The sequence below is a fragment of the Strix aluco genome, chromosome 18 (genome assembly GCF_031877795.1).
Source record: "Strix aluco isolate bStrAlu1 chromosome 18, bStrAlu1.hap1, whole genome shotgun sequence".
NCBI classification, from domain to species: domain Eukaryota; kingdom Metazoa; phylum Chordata; class Aves; order Strigiformes; family Strigidae; genus Strix; species Strix aluco.
The window spans coordinates 2,021,475-2,044,495 of NC_133948.1; the positions used below are offsets into that span (position 1 = coordinate 2,021,475).

Consider the following 23,021-nt stretch of genomic DNA (forward strand, 5'->3'; position numbering starts at 1 on the left):
TGGTTGAATTGGTTATAGTGACTCTGTTTGACATTGAGCTGGGCCTCTCAGTCCATCATAATTAGGTTTTTCTTGTTTTCCCTTTTAATAATTTAATTTGAAAAAGCAGTGGAAATAAAACAGTGGTGGGATCTGACTTAAAGGGATTAAGGTTAAGCCTGATGCGGTCAGGCGCGCCGAGATGAGCTCGCAGCTTTCATCTGGAGCATTGCTGAGCTGCGCTTAAGGCCAGGTGTTCCCTTTAGGAAGGATCATGGTTTCCCTGTGGCTCTCCAAATCTTGGCTGGCTGTAGCATTTTTGTGTGTAATCTATGCGGAGTTTTTCTTAGGTGAATATTAAGGCAACCGTTTCTGCAGTCTTATCAAATATCCCTGAGCAGATTTCATAAAACCAGAGGGGAGCAATGTGCCTAAAACTAGACTATTTGCATCCATGTATGAACCTAGGCAACACATTTCACCTGCAATTCCTGGTATAAGTAGTCCCTGGAAAATGGACTTCAAATCGCTCTGCTTGGAGTATTTAGAAATGTGGGAACTTCCCCTCCCTCCCTCCCTCCCTCCCTCCCCCTCCGTCCCCCTAGTTCTGCCTATAGTTGCCATAGAGACTGTGTTCTGGAGTCCTTGAAAATCCATTGTTTATCTCGCATAAATATATAAACCTGCTGTATTGAAACATCACCTTAGAAACATCCCCTTCCCGTGCAAATCTGATAGGGATTTGACATCCTACAGTACTGCACATTTTGATATTGGACATGCGTCAGGCACAATCAGACAGACTGATAATGGGTATAATTAGCACCACGAGGGATTAGCAGGCAATAACAAATTCAAGCCGTAGTAAGCACTCTGTCCCTTGGGAGCAGGGCAAACTGGCAGTGCTGGGCAGATCATCACTTGATATGGAAGATAGTCATCAGCAAAGGCTCATGGCGAGGGACTCAGCTCAGGGCTAGTATTACCTCTTGAAATTGCCTTTTTTTTTTTTTTCCTCCTTTCATTTTAAATACCTAAAACCGCACGGTTTGTTAGTTCATGCTGGAATCTTGAACGCCCAACTGACTCGGGGTATGCGCTTGCCATTTATTTGGCAGTTTTCAACAAACGGTGGCCAGTCAGCGATGCAGTTGTTTCTTGAAGTTACCCGTGTGAAACAGATTGACATCCTCGTTTCCAGATGGGAAATGGGAGGTTAAGCGTTTTGCTCAGGGTCTCGCAGGTACTAGGCTGGGAATACTTCTAGCATATAATACGAAGTGTACACTTGCTGTTTTGCAGATGGTTCCTGTATTTGCACCAGCACACACGGGGGGGGGGGGGGTGTGCAGGTAAATGACCATTCTTACACTTGGTTTTTCAACTGTTAATTTTGCACTGCAGTACTTACATTAATTATACTCTGTGTTGGAGTAAACAGGCACAAAGCTGTCTTGTTCACAACAGGAGGTGGATTAAATTTTTTTGAGTTTTCAGTGAATATATATATATTTTTTTTTAAGGTTTATTTTCGGTTTTGGATCTGCTGAGATCAGTTTGCAAGGCAGGAAAAAATCCTGAGCCAGCTCAGACAAATACGAGTTGCCAGACGTACTTCAGCAATATATACTTCTGCTTTAGCACAGCATGAAGTGTAGGCACAAAACACTTCTAGCTGAGTGTCGTTGTGCCTTCCAGCATCTTTTTCCTGGCCACTGCTGCTTTCTGGAGCAATTTGTTAAAATTTCTGCATGGTGTTTTAAGGTGCTGTTGTTTAAAGATGGGCTACCCTGGTTTGGCCTCCTGTTCCACTGTGCTTTGGATGCACGTGTGTTATCTCTGTACTCTTCGCTTTGCTCCCTCATGTTTCTTTGGGGATAAAGGTTATCTTTTTGTTCTTTATATGTAGTGTTTGCCACATTGATCTTCTGGTCTACTAGGGGAATTCTTAATCATGAAAGATCACCTAAAAGCCAGCTGGGGCTTATCTCAGTGTAATACTGCCTGTTGTTTTGGCTGGTCTCCTCCAGATCTGCTGTAAGTGCCCCAGGGACTCTCCAAGGGCTGGAAGTGTGGGTTGCACGTGCAGTAATGTGACTGTCAAACCAACAGGTAAGTAAAGCTTAAAGGTCATCAAACACAGGCTGTATTTCTTCATGCCCCTTATTGAAAACAAGCTCCCCAGCTGAGGGGGTCCCTTCCCCAAGAAGTCAGCCTTTGCCCCGTGTGGATCGGGGTGCGATTCTCCCCGTCAGGTAGGCGGAGAGCTGCCGTGGGAGTGCTGGGGACAACAGGTGCACCCCTCGTCCTTGGCACAGGCAGCCCGTGGGTGTAGGAAGGTGTTTTTCCTTCTTGCATCTGAAATCTTTCTCCATAGTGTAGCAGGAATGTTTATTAAAGCTGCTTACTAAACTAAATACGCTTTCCTATGTCTCTTTTTTTTTTTCCTTGCCTGCCTAGAGAGGTGAGAAATGGGCTCTGTGTCACACTTGGGGTTTGACACCAGCTCACCCAGGTTGCTGCCCTCTTCGCTACGGCGTGTGGCTGCCGGGGACGCTGCCGCAGCACAGGACAGCAGCCTGGGCCTGAAACGGATCAATGACAAAGAACATCTGTAGGATAGAGGAAATGTGTTTGAACTTGGAACCCTTTGCTAAAACAGATGTTGGAGGGGCTGTAATTGGTACCACAAGATAGGGATTTAAAATCAAGTTAGCAGATTGAGCTATCTGGATTTGAGTTTCAGCCTCCTCTAGTCCCTTCCTCCCTCCCCCAGCCCTCATTTCAAATTGCATGTTACGGAAACAGGACAGAATGACAATGGTACTCTTTGAATTATAGGCTGCTTGGCCAGAAGAGCTGGCAGGACAGCAAATGGAAATCTGGAGAAATATGCGCCAGTTCCAACTATGAGAATTGAGATTCATTTTGCAGCTTATTTGTACAGCATTAAAATCTGAAACGTGTTTGCGTTGTCCAGTCTGAACCTTCTGTGTTCTTCAATGCTGAGGATATTGACTTGTCTTTGACAATTAACCATTGTTGGTTTTATTTGGAGAACATCAAAGATTCCACGTGAGTGCCTGACCTGTTGGATGGGTGTTAGTGAATAGCTTGAGAAGTGAAAGTTGCTAAATTGGGCTCTGATTTAGCCAGCCTTTGGATGAAGGTGTTTCTTAGGGGACACTAACCAAGCCCGTTCTTACTTTTGGGAGTAGAGTGTCTCCATTCTAAACTGCAGGATGGACCATACTGGTCTGGGCTGTAACTCCAGTCTGACCATGACACTGTCCAGCTCAGTGGCCCATCACACTTGCCATTACGGCCACAGTGCTGGTCCAAGAGGTGCTGCCGTGACACTTGGCCATCCCACTCCTCTCCCATCGCATCCCCCAAGGCCGCGGTGTTTTCTCAACAGGCTGCCGGCAGGTCTGGGGGTTGTGCTCCATCCAGCAGACCAGCGGAGCCTCTGTGGTCGGGCAGGGCCATCTGGAGAATGCTGCATCCTCGCTTGGTCAGTCTGACTCACACTTGGCTGGTCTATTTGTGAGCCTCGGTTGTGCTGATCTGTTGTTTCTGCTTTATTTCTAGGTTGTGAGGAATCTGCGTCCCTGCTAACTTTGTGTTTGTAGTGGGAGGGCTTTCTGTAGGTCTTGGTTTCCTGGTGGTGGCTCTCAGGCTGCGGGTGCTACAGTGCTCTTGAAGAACTGGGACCTCTGACTTTTTACCTATGACACCGTTTATCTCCTTAAAATATCTTTAGCATTTATAGTTTCTTCCCATGGATACCACAGCATGTTGTAATGAGGAGGAATAGAAAACAGTTATCAAGACCTTCGGAGATTTTTGATACATTTTCTTGTCATATTTTTAAGAAATGATCCAATTAACTGTGAGCAAGGAGCAGCAATGTAATGTTTCCAATAATGTCTTAAAGCCACCGGAGTTTAACAGGAATTGTGCTTACCTTAGAAAATACTGTGTTAATCAACTTACCTTCATGTCTGCACCTTTTCTTGACTTTTGCCGAGTGGGAAATCTGCACGTGTTACCCTTTCTGTGCTTTAGGCTCCCAGCACCCGGTACTGCTGTCTGCCTGGCTTCTGCCTTAAGTGCATCCCTGAAGGGGACAGACTACGTCCTGTATCAGGAGTTGAGTTTCAGGTCTAGCGGCTACTGGAGCTCCTCTGTCACACACAGAGTGACAGAGGTGTGTTTGCCGTTTATTTCATTTGGGCATGTTTGATTGCTTCAAGTTGTAGGAGAAAATGCAGTTGTTTTCTGCTGTTAGCGCTCTGTCATGTTAGAAGAAGGTGCTTGTGCCTTAGCTGGGAAAGGTGGAACCTGGCAGTGATCTGGTGAGAAATTAATGAAGCTATGGTGGGCAAGAGCCACCATCCTTAGCTGGTACTAAGCTTTTGCCCAAAACTAGGTTTAAAAAAAACCCCAACTTGCGATGTGTCTCAGGAACATGATCTGGAAGAAGCTTGCATGTAACCTTCAAGAGAGCAGAAGAATTCAGTAAATTGGGGTAGCAGCTCTGAACAGATTGATACTTCCTTGTTAGCTCTGTTGCACTGATAAGAGAACTAGGTCAGCTCTGTGGAGAAAGCATTTTATCTGCATACTTCTCTTAACTGGAATCCTGGTGCTTGGCTGTTGTAACAGGCTTGCTGACTTGCAGCTCTGCACGGGGGGTTGTGCTCTCCCTCTCATGTCTTCCTCAGGGTCGAAGTGTGGTCTGAAGCCCTGTTGCTTTCCTCTCGGTGGCATGTGCTGCTTTTACTGGAGGGGGGAAGGGGGGTGATGCAGTCAGTCCCCAGGGGTGTAAGTAGCATCTTCCATGGTGCTGGTGTAATGTGTCTGGCTGAGGTTCATAGCGCTGTTGTTCAGCTCTGGAAGTACATCGCTCCATCTCTTGGCAGAGGATGAGGATACAGTGTGCGAAGAAGCATCCCTGGTGTTTATTCCAGTGGAGGAGAATGAAGGCTCTTAGAGGGGAGCATCTGAAAGGCTGTGGGCAGCTGCTGGAGCAGCGGTGTCTCAGGGGGGGAGTCTGTCTACTCCAGTGCAAGGTTTCCCTTTCCTTACCCAGTCTCTGGTAGCAGCAAAAGTGGAGGCTGAAATGCAGAGATGCACTGAGGCATCAGGGCTGCTTAGTCCACAGGTACCCCAGTCCTCTTTTCCCCATGTGTTCTGTATGTTACTTGCCTCTCTGAGGTTTTGTCCTGGGTTTCAGTGCTTTTTTTTTTTCTCTAATGTGCTCACCCGTCCTCTGTTTTCATTTTTACCGACCTCTTTTGCCCAGCATGTGCTAAATTACCATCATGCAAATATCCCCCAATACATCACACTTCACCACCTCTGAGGTTGGCAGCTTTAGTGCCACCTGACAGAAGATACTATAAAAGAAATAAACCCAAAAGAGGAGGTTGGTTTGGAGGTGGTTGCTCTGGCACCCATTCCTGCTCCTCAGCTGCCTCGCCATTTCAGATCCAGGGTTTGTGTAACTGCTCCGGTGTTTCTCTTTGCTGGTTACCCATCCCATTATGGCGTCCTGATAAATCATTCTGTGTAATGATTTTTGTGTGCATTCATTGCTCTAGCTTTATGGTAGATGACACAGATTAAATGAAGCCAGACAATGCTCTCTGTTTGGGGTAATGACTTTCAACTGCGGTGTCCTTTTGTCACTGTAAATTATGATAAATGATGTAATGTTAGACCATAACGGTACAAGCTACAAAATGGTGCGAATAGTAAGATCCCCCAAGAAGATGAATTGCATACCTGGAAATCTTATAGCCATTGCACCCCTACGTGCATGTGAAAGGAGTGTCAGCCACAGCATGGGAGATGTGCGCCTGAGACACGTGTGCACAGGGTAAACACTTAGGAAATAACACGTGCTTCTTGATGATGCCTTGAAGATTTAAGCATTACAGGCACTTCTGACTTCGAGTTCTTCATATTATAACGGTCTTAGTACTATCGTTTCAGGGTACAGCTCTGAAAACCAGAATCATATCAAGTATTTCACAGGTTAGAACCAACACCTTGCACTTTGTCCAGAACAGCAATTTCAGCTTATTTTAGGTTTGGGTTGTGTTACATTTTTGAATGTGCTGGGCTCCCCAGTTGAGATATAATCGAATTCCCTGGTAGTCTGTGGTTTAGGTTCCCATCCCAAAATAGAATCTCACCAGCGGTATAACAGCTGGAAATTTCAGTATTAAGTTCATATTCCAGCTTTTTGTCTTTAAAATGAAGTGAAATCAGATGGCAGGGTCTTGCTCAAACTAGGCTAAAGTAACCAAGGACTGAAAATAATCTGTGCACAAATAAGATGTATTTTGGAATTGTGACCATCTGTAGTAGTGTTCACCCTTGGTTTAAATAACTCTGAACATCTGAAAACAAAAGTTCTGTCAGCAATGGACTTAATATGAATTGATTTGAAATGGTATACCAGAGAGGGAATAGCACTCTGTTTAAAAGTAGCGGACTGCATCGAGGTATTCATCGCTGTTCCTTTTTTCTGCCAGAGGTTTCATGTGAAGTCCTAGGGCGAGCTGAAATTCTTGTGGCCGTGTGATTTATTTTTTTTTTTTTCTGCTTCCTCCCTTGCCCAAATATTGCAAGACTTAATATCATGAGACTGAGTTCATTGATTCCCTTGATACTTGGAGAGGGAGACGAAGTCCTCCTTCAGCCTTGCTGGTGGCACACTGGTTCTCCACTGTGAGAGTGGTGGCAATTTACTGCTCTTGTGGTCTAATGCCAGTCATGGCCCTGACCTTGGTCTCGTGTGGTGGGTAGTGTGTTCCTTTGGGGCTTGTCAGTCTGTGCTCAGTTGGTTTCAAAGAATGGATGGTCCTTGCTGTCTGCATGGCTCAGCTGGTGGAGCCGGCAGCAACCGTGTGCCTGCTTGCTTCCCCCACGGATGTGTCTCGCTTTCCTTCCTCCGCCAAAGGTGTGCTCAAAAATGCTGGCCTTAAAATGATCTGGCAGACTTTTCTTCTAGATGAGTGAGTCTGTAAGACTGTCCTGTGCAGTATGGGAAGGCTGTAAAGTATTTATGTGTGCAGCTAGACCAAGCAGAAGGCAGTGTATGTCCACAGGCACACGCGTGTGTGTGCGTACAACAGGCCGTGCACACGTGTGGGTTACAGAGAACCCACGGAGGTTGCACAACTGAGCGCTCTGAAGTGAAGAAATGCCAGAAGAGAGTGATTAGGAAATAACCTGGGTAATATTCGTTCCCTTTTTCACATGTGGTGGGGTATGGCTGTTAGCTCAGTCCCCGCTCCACGGCCGCTTGCTCTGCCAGGCATGTAGTGATGGCTGTGGCGGTGGAACAGAGTCCGCCTTGCCTCTGGAGCAGGATAGCGGTCTCTTTAGGGCTTTAAAACCTCTGAATGCTTATATCCTCCATTCCATATGCAGCTCTGTACCTTATCTACCATATGATGTTCAAAGTGCTCTGAAGAGTGAATTACTAGATTCCTTGTGGGCTTTTCTCCGGTGCTTATCTCCATGATGGCCAACTGCTCCACAGATGTGGCTCAGCCCTGCGGTGAGGGAGGGTGTTTTCTTCGTGCTGGGGGCACTTAGGCCTCAGGTTGAAACATCTATGGCCTGACTATTGGTTTAGGATTATAAAATACTTCTCTTTTTTTTAAAAAAAAAAAAAAGGATTCAGCTCTAAGCACACATCACTTCAGCAGATGAGGCCCAAGCATCTCAGCCCAGGTGTTCAGAAAGACCTTGGGCCGCTCGGTCAATGCGTCGGTACTCGAGAAACCTCTGGGCTTCCCTGTGTCAGGCTCCTGTGGCGTGGGCTGTCTTGTCTTGTGGTTTCACCAGCGGGACTGTCCCCTCTCCCTGCTGGCCCCAGCACCCTGCCTGACCCATATCAAATGAGGCAGGTGCCCTCTGATATTAATCATCATTTGTAATCGGTGCTGGTGGTGTTGCCTATAGTGTATCTTGATTTTTTTTCTCCTTATCTGCTTCTCGTTTGTTAATAGTTATCTGAGACTGTACATTTATTCCAAGGCTGCCACTGATGTGTATGTGACCTCTTCAATAAGGCTCTGAGGTTTGGGGGCTCATCATCAACAGCTGCAACTTATCTTGACATTTTCCACTTAAGGAAGAGCCTTTCCAGTCCTAAGTACCAACCTTTTATAAATGCTGTTCTCCCTATCCAGTGGATTTGTATCTCCTCACCCCGCTTGAACAGTAGCCTCCGGCTGCCTGTGACTTAAACTAGCCTTTTATTTCAAATGCCTCCCTTTCCAGAAGGGATCACAATCACATGGGCTGAGCAGGATTTTGCCATTAGTGGGGGGTTTTCCTGTAAGTGTTCCCTAGCAGGATGCGTTTCCTCTTGCATAAGCAGGCTGAAAACCCTCCGAAGCCACAGAAATACATCTGTTGAATTCTTGAGACAGATAAATCCTTTATAAACAGGAAAATGGGCAAACTCATGGTAACTCTTGTGACACATCATGATGGGAGATCAGAAAGAAATGGAATGAAAAGTGTCACTGTGCAAGCATGGCTGACGGCATCCTGCATTTCTAAGGTCCATTTAAATGCTGATACAAAGGCCAGCGGCTGAGCTGTACAGCGGGCACAGACAGTGGGAGACGAAGTCAAATGTTTGGTAAAATTCAGCTGGAAGTCACTTGACATTTGGGGAGGGAAAAAAAAGAGGTTTTGAAGGCTCTTTCCTCTGTTGCCGCCAGGACGTGTAAGATGCCGTGTGTCGCGGAGCGGGATCCAGGAGATCAGCGCAGTCATAGATCTGTCAGCACTTCTATTGTAGTGGTCTTTGCAGGGTGTCTAACGCTTCTGTTTTAATTTTGCTGAGGGCTGTAACTCTGGCAAAATTTAAACTCCTTTCAACTCCTAGCTGTGAGGTTTTAAATCCTCCAAATTAGTACTTTACAAAAAAAAAAAAAAAAAATTTCCTGTCTAGCAAGTGTATGGAGATCGTTCCAGCTCTTTAGCTAAGATTTAACAGCACAGACAATGATCTAATTAACTTCCTTCTTTAAAATTCTTCTCCAAGCTCCCTTCCTAAGAGCAAATCCCTAGCACAGCCCCACTGACCGTGCATGTGCTTTCTTGCCCATTTCCAAAGTCACTTCCCAAGGGTCCCGGGTCATACTTTTGCATATGAGGCTGAATCAGTCTCTCCTTATGGTGAATCATCTCAGATGTTGGTGCCTCACCTGATAATCCTCCAAGTAGCCAACCTGGGAGCCCCTGCCTGCACCCTGCCTGCAACATGGCCCTGCTGAGAGAACCTGTGGCAACCAAATTCAGCTGTGGTTTTCCTGCAGATGGTGGAGGAGGGGATCCTTTGCACTGCAGTATTGAGAAACAAATGAGGATACTAAATGCCCTTCATGTTTTCACAAGAGGCTGGGGTAGGGAGAAGATGACTCTTTTTGGTGCTCAGGATCAAGCTAACCCTGTTTTGTTTTTCACCTGCTCGCTTTCTGTGGTGTGCTGAAAGATCCACAGCCACTGCCTCTTTATAACTGCAGCCTGCACATTTCCAACCCCCCCTTCTCTTTGGAGAGCAGCCAGATCAAAATGGCTGTGATCCAACGCCAAGCATCACTCCCTTTGCTATGGAAATGAGGACTTGGAGGCTGCTCACCATGTGTTCATCAGAGAGTTCCTGCTAAGGATGATGAGCTGTAGGTGGGGAAGAGGGCAGCGAAGGTGTGCTCGAATAAATCCGTTTGGAACAAACAAGGGTATTTTTGGATACATCTGGCTCTTTGCATTTTTTAAGTCATTTATACAAAACCAAAAAATTACCCTTTCCATCAAATGGTAAAAATGAGGGAAATGAAGGAGTAGAATTTCCCCATAGGATAAAGGGTGTTTCTCTGCCATTAGAGTGCAAGGGGTGGCAGACCTCCCAGTATCTGATATTTGAGATAAGTTGGGGGTTTTTTTTGTGGTGTTCTGGTATCGATCAAGTGAAGGAAAGATATAATTATCCAAGCTATACAAATAATTATTCTTCTTAGCTATCATATCATATTCCCAGCATTAAAGCAGACAAATTACAAAACCCCTGGGTACATGATACGTTGACACCGGGCAATTTGCTGCACGTTAACTCAGCAAGGCAGGTTTAAGCCCTCGCTTTACCTTCTTCGAAACCATCAGATTTTAATCTTGATGCACAGTGGGATGGGAACATTGCCAGTGGGTGAACAGTCATGAAAATTGACTGTGCACAAAGCAGAGGACTTTTCCCTTCTCCTAGTCGAGTTACACACCCCAGGCAGAGGAGTGAGTAGGGTTTTGCTGCAAGGTTTTCAAGAGGGAAAGGGCTGAGGTGGTTGCAAGCTTCCGGTGGTGTTGCAGCAGGCTGGGGCTTTGCAAGACCATCCCTGCTTCTTTGGGGTGGCCTGGTGTCACCTCGCCTGCCAGTGAGGGACAGAAGTGGCTGGGAGGGAGGAAGGAAGGGGGAGATGCTGCTCTTGCAGGGTGCTCACCGCAGGACTTGGCAGGGTCGAAGCCGTGGATGCAGCACCCAAACTGCTGGCGGCTGGGAGGAGCCCTCTCGGGATGAAAATGTCTGACAGGTCTCTGAATGAGTCTACACAATAAATTAGTAACTGGGTGTGGAACTGCATTTTTTTATGATGTATCTTAATTGGGCCTCGGGCAGCTTGATAGTACAACGTGGTTTTTGTCTTTCGGGGATCTCTGAGTTGAAATTCACTGTTTCTTTGTGCGTGATTCAGTGGGGCTGGGGCTCGGCTGGGTTCCTGCTCTGAATCCACGCAGGGAACGGGGCTGGTGTCCCTGGATGGAGCTGTGTCCTGTCTCACCCTCCCTCCCTCTCCGCTGGGGACGGCCACGCTGCATCCCTGGGGAGCCCACCAAGCCGCCTGCGCTGGCAGCACTCCACCTCGAGGCACGACGTACCATCTGCTTCGGCAGAGTTTCTCCCATCCATTTTGGAGAACTTCATCTCTTCCTCTGCCTGAAAACAACACAAAAACCCGCATCGCACTGTGAGCGGCGCAGTTGTATTTTCCCCCTCCCAATGGGTGCCCTTCGCTGCCAGGTGATTAATTATCTGTCCCGTGTGTGTAATGGTTTGCTCCTAATATTTCATAGTCCCATTGCATTGTACTGTCTGTCCTGCGGCTTCGGCTGCTCCAGCCAGCTGTAGGGCTGAACTCTCTGGGTGTTGCTGTGCGTTATGAGCGTGAAAAGAAATCGGTGTCTGGATTGTGCGCTCCTACCTGCTGCCTGGAGCTGGAGAGCAGCTCCTGCTTTATGACTTCCTATTGCACTTCAGTGTCACTGGGTGTGTCCAGCGTGGGAAGGGCCTTTTATTTGTGTTGTAAGTTAAATAGTTGACAGAAAGTGTAGTATGCAGTTCTATTAAGTGATGTTAAGTACAGAGGAAGCCTAAGTTCATCTGTAATATGATGGTAATCGTTAATAATTTACATATAGCTTTTTTCCACATCGACATCTTAAACACGCCAATCATTCACAAAATTTTGCATTTAAAAACTACACCTGTTTATTCTTAAACTGCGTGAGCTCTTAATAAAATGGTGTTTGTGGCACTTCTGTAGCTTTGAAATGTCTGAGTTAATTGGGGAGAGTTAACAGGACATCAATACAGAAATGGTACTGTCAGAAACGCTGCGGGGAAAACCCACCTACTCGCAATGGCTGGAAATAAAGGCCGAGCCCTTGACGCCTGTGTCACCGGCTGGCAGAGGCCAGGTCAGCGGTGGCTGACAGCCACTGCCATCTGCTTGGCCCCTCTGAAAGCGGTCGGTGGCCTCCAGCCCACACCTGGGGACAGATGTCCCCATCACAAAACCGACCCCATCATCGGTGCGTTTATTTTGTGTGTCTGTAGAGAAGCTGGCTTTTCCCCGAACGGGTAACTCGCGACCTGGGCTTTGCTCCCACCGTCACGCTGGTGGCTCTGATGGCACTTGCACCTCGGCAGCGGGGCCGTGTCGGCAGCAACTGCCCTGACAGGAGACGGAGCTGCTGTGGATGTGGCCAAGGCCAATTCCCAAATGCTTTGGCTGGACATGGTCGGGGGGAGCTGGTGGAAAACAAATACTCTTTTTTTTTTTTTCTTATCTATGCAGAAACTGGAGTATTTCACTGGATAGCTGTCTGTTATGTTAATTGTAACATTTCTCCTCTTCAAACATACTACGTGACTGCTTATTTCCCAGCTCTGATGAGCGCTTTCTGTTAGTTATTCAGCTTTTTGTTGCTGTTAATTATTTTTTTTTAACCTCCGAGACTACAAAACAGCCATCATTCTGAAGTCTCTTTTTCTCTGCGCTTTCAGGCAACGCTTTTGCAGTTAGAGACAGACGTAGAACCTTTTATCACTTCTGCTGCAGACAGGCTGTGCAGAGGGAGTCGTGCTGGAGCCGCGTTCAGAGTCTCTCACTTGAGAGCATCAGGGTGGTGGGTCTGGAGCAAGAAGCTCCATGAAGCTTGAGCAGTTTTTCCCAGCCTCTGCATGTGCTTGGGGACCTACTGGGAGGCGAGATAGGAGGTGGACTCGACTTATTTTTTTTTTTATTTTATTTTTTTTGCTTTCCCTCGAGACTGGGACAGAAATATTTTTCTCATATGTAAAAGCAAGATGCTATATGGAGGCTCCTCTTTCTCTTGCGAGCACCAACTGAGGGAAAAAATCTTGTACGATGGGAAAAGCCCTTCCCAGATGCGGGGGCTCCGTAAGGTTGTGTACGTGGAAGGCAGGACAGTTGCTCACTTCCAGGGTTGGTGTCCGCATGTGGTGTTGTGCCTGTGTCTTCTTCCAGGGCTTGGGTGCTGGAATTTTCCATGCCAGTCCCTTTCCCTCTATTCTAACTCAAGCCTTCTTGAAAATTATTTTTCTCAAGAGAAGGAGAAGTGCTACAGACACGCTAAGTTAATTTGAGTCATTAGCTTGTTTCCATTACTCCTTTCTGCCTAGGAGACTTAATTTTATTATTTTTCAGTGAGATTTTGGAGTTAGAAGAAAGAAATGGAAGCTAGCGAACATGTGGAACCACTTCACAGGAACACCGGATTTTCAGAGCTTGCATTTTTATTTACATCTTCTGGACCCTGTCTGACTTGAAAGTAAACAAGTTCAATCTGAGACCAGATTTATCCCCGAAAATATGTGGAGACTTGTCTAAAAACTGCTTTTAGGATTAGGAACTTCCTTTACTGCAATAAGAGAATACATTTACAATGGGAAAACTGATGCTTAACCAGCAAATTCTTTCTGTAAAACACCCTTGGAAGTGCAGTTCAGTTGTTTGGTGCAAGACAGCGCAAAACTTTATTAAAAAAAAACCAAAACAAAACAAAAAAACCACCAAGGCAAAACTGGCTGAGAACTTAGCAGGTCCAAAGCAAGATGCAGGAATAGTGAGTGAGGCTGTATTTCTGTTATTTCTGTGTTGCTGGAAGCTGGGTGATGGCACAGATGAGAGGGTTCACAGAGGTCCTTGGCAGGCACCTTCTGGGCGAGCAGGAGGTCCCTGCACCTGTAACTGATCTCCTTCTTTTGACGTTCCTCTTCTCTGCAGACACAATGAGGCGAGTGGTACGACAGAGCAAATTTCGGCACGTGTTTGGCCAAGCGGTGAAAAACGATCAGTGTTACGACGACATCCGCGTTTCCCGTGTTACTTGGGATAGCTCCTTTTGTGCAGTAAACCCCCGATTTGTTGCAATAATTGTAGATGCTAGCGGTGGCGGAGCGTTCCTGGTGCTGCCTTTGCACAAGGTAAGTGCTTTTTGAAAGTTTTTTGCTATTACATGCTCAGCTTTGTTGTCATTTCAGCACTTGTTTATGAATAACATTAAGGCTGTGAAGTCTCTGCCGTGTTGTGACAGATCCTGCTCGGTAGTGCCATGTAAGAATCCATTTAATGTCTCTGTAATCAGTGTAACGCTTCCTGTACATTAAACACAGTAAATAAGTGGTTTGCTTGACTAATCTGAGCCAGTTCTTTATGGCAGAAGTTTTTACGTAGAATCATACTCCTAATGAAGCCTCTTTGTTTATGATAGCAATGGTCAGGTTTTTCCACTGTCAGGGGTTCAGCTTCGAGCTCTGTGAGCATCACTTAATTCGGGAATGCACCTGAACCAAACTACTCCTTGTAGCCCCGTATCAGATGGATACGAAGGGGTGAGCTGGTTCCAGGAAGAGCTGGTCTAGGCAGCTGCCAGCCCCTTCAGTTACTCTTTATGTGGTATAAGAATAATCTTGGTTAAGAAAACAGCACCTCCGGGTACCATCGCAGCTGTCCTGCGGGTCTCCCAGATCACAGGGCTGTGTCTAGGCTTTATTATACTTCAGCCAGTTCTTGTTATCCCCAGTACCCGACATACCAAGGAGAGGGGCTTCCTCTGATCTGAGGCAGGGAAACACCCCTTATGTTCTCTGCTGTGCACAATGCCTCTAAGTCTCCAATAAATAACCTTTCAGTGAGCCCGTATATACACTTTACTTCTTTCCCTTACACTTTGAATTTATTTGTAGAATCCCAGGGGTGTGATTTGCAAAACACACAGAAAAGTTAGGTTCCTGTCTGCCAGCCGTGAGAATGGCCGGATCAAAGGTTTGGAAGGAGGCTGAAAAGATGGGTACAGAAGCCTTCCTGGCAGGCTCTTACAATGCTGTGGTATAAAAGCACACAAATGAGCAGGAGCGGTGTCTCAGACTGAAATAAATTCCTGTTTCCCCTTGATACGGCATGGAAAAAATCGCAGAGCATCTTTCTTCCACCCTTGTTGGAGAGCAGTGCTCTCATCTCCCTTTCTGATGCAAATTCTTGTGATGAAAGTCTTTTTCTGTGACATGATTTTCTTTGTGACCCTCAAGCTTCTCTCTTAACTATAGACTTAAGATATCCTCAGTCTGTCATCAGCCCTGTCCTTTTTTCCCTAGCTCCATTTGCAGATCTGCCCTGTTTATATATAGAAATAGTGACCAGAATTGAATATAGCATCCCACATGGCGAGTGCATTACAGGAACAGAGGCAGCGAGTTCTCACTTATGCCTCAGTTGTGCTAAGCGAGGCAAGCCAAACCCCTAGCCTCCTTAAATAGCTCTCCATTTTGCTCATCTTATTTAACAGCCCTTCTTTGCAGGGATTCTGGTTTGCGCTCCTCTTCGGGCCACGTGTCCTGCTCTTGCCCAAGCCACGCACGACGGCACAGATCTCGATTTGAAATTCCTTGCTCAACACCGCGCAGAGTTGCACTCGTGTTGCATCAGGGCACAATCAAACGCCGATGGCAGAGGACACGCACCCCTTTTTCTTCCTCTTACTTCACACTGTTTTCTCAGTCCCTGGCAGAAATTCCTACTTCTGAGTGATCTTTTTAAGTGCCATCTTATGTTTGGGGTTTTTTAGGTGTATTCAATTATTCCTCCTGCCTTCCTATTTGTCATTGCCTTTGTGCCTTCAACCACATTCCTGTCTTACACAGCTATTTAATATTCATATATAAGGTTTCACACAAAGCTGGAGGAACTCTGTTCCTAAACCCCCAGCCTGACACTTCCTTTTGCAACGCAACACGTTGCTGGCTTTGCTCTAGCCAGTTCCTGTGTTCCTCATTTATTTTAATAGCCTCAGCTGATGAAATTGTTCCTTCAGTTCCTTCAACACCCCAACACTTTGATTTCTGTTTGAGCCCCTTTAGCTGAGGTTTTCATAGAGTTCCTGCAGCAAGATCCTTGCTGTTATATTCGCGGGGATGGGGGAAGAAAGGGTCAATTTTAACCCACGGTTTGGGTATGCTTTTAAAATTGAGCTGTAAAAATACACTTGCTGCTTTTCAGAGCTTTCACGCAGGGAGAACAGCCCTTCGGTATCTGAATTGCATCGTGTCTGCTCAAATCCCGTGCTGTGCGCGTCACTCTGGATTAATTCTCATGTGGCCTGACCTCCCGCGAGGGCTGAGCTGAGCCTGCTCTTCCGAGGGCCCGTGTCATCACAAAAAAAGGCAGTTTTTACTCATTTGAAGTGTCTTTTTTCCAAGTTTCAGTCAGAATTGTGTTTTTTCTGTTGCGGCGCCGGCTCTTCGCTGCCCGGCGGGCGGCTCCCGGCCCTGGGCAGGGGCTGGGGGTCGGGGGGATGATTTTTAGGGCGGGATGAGCTCCCTGGGACCCCCGCATCGCGCACCCATGTGCTGAGGAGGAGGAGGCGGCGGCCGCGCTCCGCCCCTTCCCGCCCCGCCGCGCGCGCGCGCACCCGCTCGCGCCGCAGCGGCACTGCGGCGGCCGCGGCTTTTTACCTTATATGGTCATGGCAGCGCTCGCGGCCGCCGGCTGCCGCCGCGCTGATTGGCGGGGGCGGGGGCGCGGCGCGGCAAGTGCGCGGCCCTTAACCCCTGCGCGGCCCTTAACCCCTGCGCGGCCGCAGCGCCGCCGCGCCCTGCCCGGCTCCTTCCGCCACCAGACGCCCCCCTTCCCCGCGGTGGCGAGGGGGGCTGCGTCCTCCCTGCGTGTCCCCCCCACCCTTCCAGCCCTGCGTGTTGCTCCCTCGGTGTCCCTCCACATCTCTCCCCTCCATCCCTGCGTGTCCCCCCTCATCCCCACCTTTCCATCCCTGCATGCTCCTCCCTGCGTGTCCGCCCACATGCCTCCCCTCCATCCCTGCGTGTGTGTGTGTCCCCCAACTCCATCCCTGCCTGTGTGTGTGTCCCCCAACTCCATCCCTGCCTGTGTGTGTGTCCCCCAACTCCATCCCTGCGTGTGTGTGTGTCCCCCAACTCCATCCCATTGTGCCTGTGTGTCCCCCCTCAGCCCCATCCCTTTGTGTCCCCCCCAACTTCACCCCTGTGTCCCCCCTCCCCTGGGGCTCCCCGTAGAGCCCGATGCAGAGCAGCCGCTGCCAGGGCCGGTGCAGCCGAGCGGGGTTTGGCTGTGGAGACGCTTTGTCTGAACTTCCTGTTTTCCTGTGTGCACATGTGCCGGGGCTTTGCCAGGAACTTGCCATTCCCATGCTTCAGCCAGAGCCACGGCCACCGTCCGGCTTGCTGGAAATGGCAATGCCCACAGGTTGGTGGGTCTGCAGAGAGATGGCCTCCATTGGGATGAGCCCTGTACTTCTAAAAAGCTGTAATTTATATCAGTAAATGGTGTGGGGATGAGAAGAGGCTAGCTAATCAGCATTAAATGCACACACCAGGGGAAAACACCGAAGACTCGCCTGCTTATTCTGGACTACAGGCGACTGTGGGTTAGTGTAGAACATCACCATTAAAGTGGAAGCTTGCAGGCTTTCAGAGTTGATTTTCTTTCAGCCTTATCCCAGGCAAAACAGTGGGTGCACAGGGAGGGAACCCCAGGATAAAACTCTTCAATCAAGCAGTGTGTGCCTCAGCCTTCACTTGCCGGTGGGTGTGTGCCCAGCATCGGATTAGATGGAGATCACCTCATCATCCAGGTTAGATGGAGATCACCTCATCATCCAGGTTAGATGGAGATCAATTAATCATCCATCACCTCAACATGGTGGGGAGTCATTCAGGGAATTAGGGAAGAGTCAAGCAAGTAAGGGAAGAAATGATTCTCCTCGCATCCCCCAGAGATCCCTGGTCTGAGATCGGTTTTGGTTCCCTCTATACAAAAAAGATGTGGCCAGGCTGGGGAGGGCCCAGAGGAGGGCTACAAAGATGATCAAGGGACTGGGAAGCCATATGAGGAAATGCTGGAAGAATTGGGTTTGTTCAGCCTTGAGGAAAGAAGGCTTAGGGAGTCCTTATCACCCTGTTCCAGTATTTAAAGGGTGGCTACAAAGAAGGTGGAAACTCCCTTTTTACAAGGAGTCCCATGGAAAAGATGAGGGATAACGGGTACAAGTTACTCCTGGGGAGTTTCCGATTGGACACAAAAGGAAAATTTTTCACAGAACAATCGGCCACTGGAATAATCCCCCCAGGGAAGTGGTGGATTCCCCAACATCAGACACTTTTAAGATACAGCTGGACAGGGGGCTGGGTCAGCTTGTTTAGACCCTGCTTCTGCCCAGAAGGGTTGGCCCGGCTGATCCTCGTGGTCCCTTCCCACCTGGGATGCCGGGCTGGGTGTGTGCTCGGTGGCAGGTTGGGTGTTTTCACAACAGCGTTGTGCAAGGGCTGAGAGTCGGTTGTTCTGCCTTGCTTCTGCATGTCATTCCCAGCAGAACGAACTCAGGAGTGCAGGTGATCCTCCGGGATGCTCTTAGGACGGGCTGCGCAGCGTTCAGTGCGCTCATTTCCCTTCGGACGGCGATCGGAACGGCAGGACAGAGATCTCCCTGCCTCTGCTGTCAAAGGAGAGGGGTTGTGGGGGATCTACTCGCCCAATTCGATGGGTGATCCCTGTTTTACAGCCCAGATGAAAATGTTGTGGGTTTCTTGATGAGATGGGGAAAGTGACTGGCAAATACCTGGCTTTAGTGCATGGTTCTGGTGCTGGGTCTACATTACAGCAGAACAGGATACAATATATTTTTTTTCCCCCTCCTCAAATAATCTTTGCAGTTTGTATCTTCAAAGAAAAAAAAAGCTGTTGCAAAGAGTTCCTTTTTGTTTCAGTTCGTCTAGCAAGATGCCTTCAGCTGAAAGTCGTGTTATGTAAGGCCTTTAGAAGAGCTTATTCAGTCCCCTTTGGATATACCTTTTATTAGATTTTTTCCATTTGTGTGCCTGACTTCTCATCGCACTCCCTGTGCATAGGCAGCGTTCCTGCAGAAGCCGTGATCAGATGGGTGCCCTGAGAGGCAATTAGCGTGTGGGTGGGTGAGTGCACACCTCAGGAATGATCTTCTCAAAGGAGTATGTTGTTCTGCAAGTGACATGCCTTAGTGTTCAACTATGGCATATGTAAGTTGTTAATCAGCTCTTCCAGATTCTCGTTCCTCCAGGAAGGACTAGGGGAAAAAAAAAAAAAAAAAAAAACCAAACAAACATCCTTTTCTGAATTGTGTGTAAAATAAAGTCAGGAGGTACTGCTGTGGTGGGCTCATTGAGCCTTTCCAGCAATTTTAGATAGAGTGTGGATGGAAGGATATGAATTAAAATGAGTTAATGTTGTCTTGACTTTGGCTGCCATGGAGCCCCTGTCACTACTAGTCCTGTAGGTCTGTCTCACAGCAATGTCCCTGTGAGAGAAGTTTGCAAGGTTGAAGACTATGAAGGGATATTTCCCCCTGAATTTTGGTCATTCTTCCATGCAGCTCCAAGTAGTTTTGAATGTTGGGTGGAGGACATTGAAATTCAAGGCAACTCTGCAGCAGCTTAATAAAAAAGCAAGACATCGGTGGTTTTGAAAGATCTAAGTTACCTTGTGAACCAGTGGAACTGCTAAAACCTGGTTTCTTGCGGACTTTTCCTACATCCGCTCTGCACAGAGCAAATGTTCCCCAGCTCCTTTACATGTCCTTTCTCTCTTGGCCCATCAGCCAGTGCCCACCTCCTGTGGGTGCCTCACTAGCCCAACTGGGGTGCCTGTGCCACTCAGAGGGGCACAGGGGCTTGAGTTATAACTGAGCCTTCCCTAGTGGGGCACTAATTTGGATTTCTTTCTTTTATTTCACCTTGGATGTTTCTCTAGAGCTGATTTAAAAAAAAAAATTTGTATTTATCACTGTCAGTTCAATTGTAACAGATTATCATGTTCAGGTGTACTAAGGAAGAGAGAGGAGGCAGTGTGGCTAATAAATCTCATTTCTCCAGGAAAGCAAGCAACAGATACTGCCCCCTGTCTTACAGACAACCAATGGTTTGTACAAATATTGCTGCTGTTTTAAGGCCTTGTCCAATAATGAAAATGGAAGTTGCACTTGATAGTTTTGTCTGCAAGCGGGTACGAAAGAGAGATTGTTGGGCTTGGAGAGCACCACGTGTGATCCACATCTGCCTTCTTGTCTGCATGCAGTGGTTAAAACGGAGTGTAAGGTGTGGAGTGAGTCCTCATAAGTTGTGTATTTGTCCAATGTTCAGATGAAAAATAACGTTGCTCTACCAGCAGCATGAATTTCCGAGTAGTTGTCTCCATGGTGTAATGTCACTGGTTTACGCAGGATACAAATGTATGTACACAAACCATACGTATAAGCACAGCAGGGTTGCAGGTGGGCCTGAAATGGAGGGTAAAATCCTGGTTTAGCTGTTTAAAACTTCCAACTAAACTGAAATCTTGGAAGTTCAGGGACAAAATGAGTTCAACAGAAGTGATTGGAATAGAATGGCTTCTTTCCCAGGATCTGTCCAGACGTTCTTCTGTCTCCTCCTCCTCTGTCTGCATTTTTACTGGTCCCAGTTTATTTCACAGTGGCTGATGCTGGACTCTTGGCTCGTCTGTGCCCAGCTCTCAGGGATGAGCGTGTTTGGGTGACGTGAGGCTCTTGCTCCCCACAGATCCTTCCTGGGCTCTGCTCTCTGCGTGGCTGCTCGTCTCCCACTGCCCCTGAACTGCAGCGGGGTTTTACCACTTTATCCCTAAACTTTTAGGGACTCCAATTAATTTTCCCTCAGTTGTAAAGGCAGTACGCCTGTTTTACTAACAGGGGAATTAACTGCTTTTGAAATCATACTTTAGGAATGGAACAAAAGAGCCGCTCTGTATCTTGTTAATTGTAATGTAATTTCTGGGCAAGAGGTCTCTTCGTTTTGAATCTCTGCATCGTCTGCCCAAAGGACTTCCTCAGATAAAAGTTAGCTGAGCCTGAAATTTAATTTTGAAGTGTGTTTAGAGCTTTCCTCTAGAAACTGGGATGGATGCTAGCTGGATGCTGGAGCTGTGGTGCGCACCCAGCTCTGAGGGATTTGAGTTAGCAGTTTGGGTTGGGTTTTGGGGGGCTGTTTGTGTTGGTTTTTTCCCTTTTTTAAAACCAGCGTGCGAGTAGCTGATTGTTGCAGTTAATTTTGTGAGGGATTCTGCAGCTAAACATACATTTTTCCAGTGTAGAGCTTCCTGCAGTTGCAACCAGCTCTTACCTCTCCGTTCTCTGGTCACCTGCAAACCCTGAAGTCCTCCAGCTTCTGCAGCTCCTCTCCCAGCGATGTCAGACAAACCTCACCACGGCTGCCTGAAACCCTCCAAACTCTGCTTTGAGCTGCGATGCCAAATCTGCTGTGCCAGGGTTTTTAAAGCCCTGCTCGGGCAGGCTTGGCTTTGTGCTGGATTCCTGTCTGTCACCGCGGTTTTCTTCCCTCCTCTTTGTGCATCCATTTAGGTCTGGGCGCTCCGGAACAAGGACCTTTGTCTCTGTTCTGTAGCAGCCTGTAATGTCTACTGTAATGTCACAGCCCCGCAGCTGTCAAGGTGATAAAACAAGAACAGGAGCACTGCTGAGGAATTTTTGGAGAGCACAAGCGGTGTTTATAGTGGTCTGGTTTGAAAGCTGTATGTAGTTATGAATGCCTGCAAGTCTCTTATTGCATGACATTACAGTAGACCTTTTGGGAGTAACACTTTTCATAATGTTCCGAATTAGTTATGGATGCCTTGATTGGTTTGCTGGGTGACTAATGGCTATTTGTCATGGTCACGAGAGAGCAATGCACTTTCATTACATCCTACTGCAGTATTTTCTCCCAACTGCCTCCTGCACGCCCAGCTGCTGCAACCAGAGGTGGAGGTTCAGTGGCCAGAGCACGTTAAACTTCACTCGACTGGACTTTGTGAAACTTGAGTTTGTTGGAAGGAAAACACACAATTTAGCTGAGAAAACCAGAATATTTTCTCTAACAAGGAAAAGGTACTAGTTGGTTTGTATTTCAAACTTTGCAGTTGTGACCTGATTTCCTTCCTCAAACTTCTGCAAAGTAAGGGTGGGGGGAATTGCTTTTGCTTGTGCAACTTGATGCCACTTCCCTATTTTAAATGGCGATCTTAATGAGCACAACCATGGCTGGGGGAAGCAGCTGTTCTCCGTGATATTTTTACTGTAATCCATGAGCTGTTTCCTGCAACCAATTGCCCTTTTCTGGCAGAGAAGCGATCATAAGGCAGTCAAATTAATTCATGAAACTGCCACTTTTAGGAACAGTTTTCCTGTGCTGCTTATCTGTCCCTTCTGGATTTAATAACAACTTTTTTTTTTCTTCTCATCTATCATTTTTTTTTTCTGAACTGGGATACATGAAAGCACTAAATGAATTCATTCATTTGGGAAGGTCAGCTTACCACCTGTTGAAGGACCTGAATATTGAGTGTGCTTCTAGTCAATGCCATCCAGCATATTAATAGTAATCCTCAAATTCACCTTTTTGGCTAACTTTCTGTAAAATACAACTCTGAGTTTCCAATGTTGTTACTGTGATGTGTTGCTCAGCCAGAGTCATAATGGATTATGAGAAGGATTTAATTTCTTGAAGTCGTACCGAGTTAATTTTAAGCTGTGTATCAGCACTTAAGATTTATTTTAAATCCTAAACTAATTAAAAGATTACATTTTAGAAATATATAAATAAATCCCCAAACCCGCGAGTATTACGGTAGCATGAAAATGCACTCCCATTTGGCAGCAAAGTTGCAAACCTCGTGGTGCTCTTATGGCAGAGGAGTCTCTTTTAAAAGGAATTGTATTAAGAAACGTTGAATTTGGAAATTTTACAGGCTGGCGGTTTTTTTAATACCCTACTGCAGCCTTCCTGGACTTTCCCTTTTGGCAAAGCCCCACAAATAATTGTTTTTAAAGCTCTTCTGTGCACAGCAAGTCCCACACAATGCCAGGAATAGGGGTCCCCTGCTCCGGAGAGGGGAACGCTGCCGGGAGGAGGAAGCCTGCGGCGTAGCCTGCACAGACGGTATTTGCAAACCTGGCTTAGAAGTGTGGTAAAGTAAGACATTTGAGTTAAAAACTGCTTGTTTCTCACCCTGCGGGGTGGTTGAGGGGAAGGTGTGCTGGGTCAGGACCTAGGGTGGTGACGTGGGTTATTGTCCTTTGACCAATCCCCTTCGAAGAGTCATGCTTTCTAATAAAAGTTGTTTTTTTAAAAAAAG

The 23,021-nt window shown here is 47.1% G+C and overlaps 1 protein-coding gene across 2 annotated transcripts in view; it reads left to right on the forward strand.

The window, feature by feature from the left end:
• Positions 1 to 23,021, forward strand: part of CORO1C (coronin 1C) — a 48,473-nt gene that overhangs the window by 5,128 nt on the left and 20,324 nt on the right. For both annotated transcript variants that reach the window (XM_074844325.1, XM_074844324.1), the window contains exon 2: positions 13,596 to 13,795. In XM_074844325.1, the coding sequence (XP_074700426.1) occupies positions 13,601 to 13,795 (195 nt within the window). In that variant the 5' untranslated portion in view covers positions 13,596 to 13,600. The remainder of the gene's footprint in view (positions 1 to 13,595; positions 13,796 to 23,021) is intronic.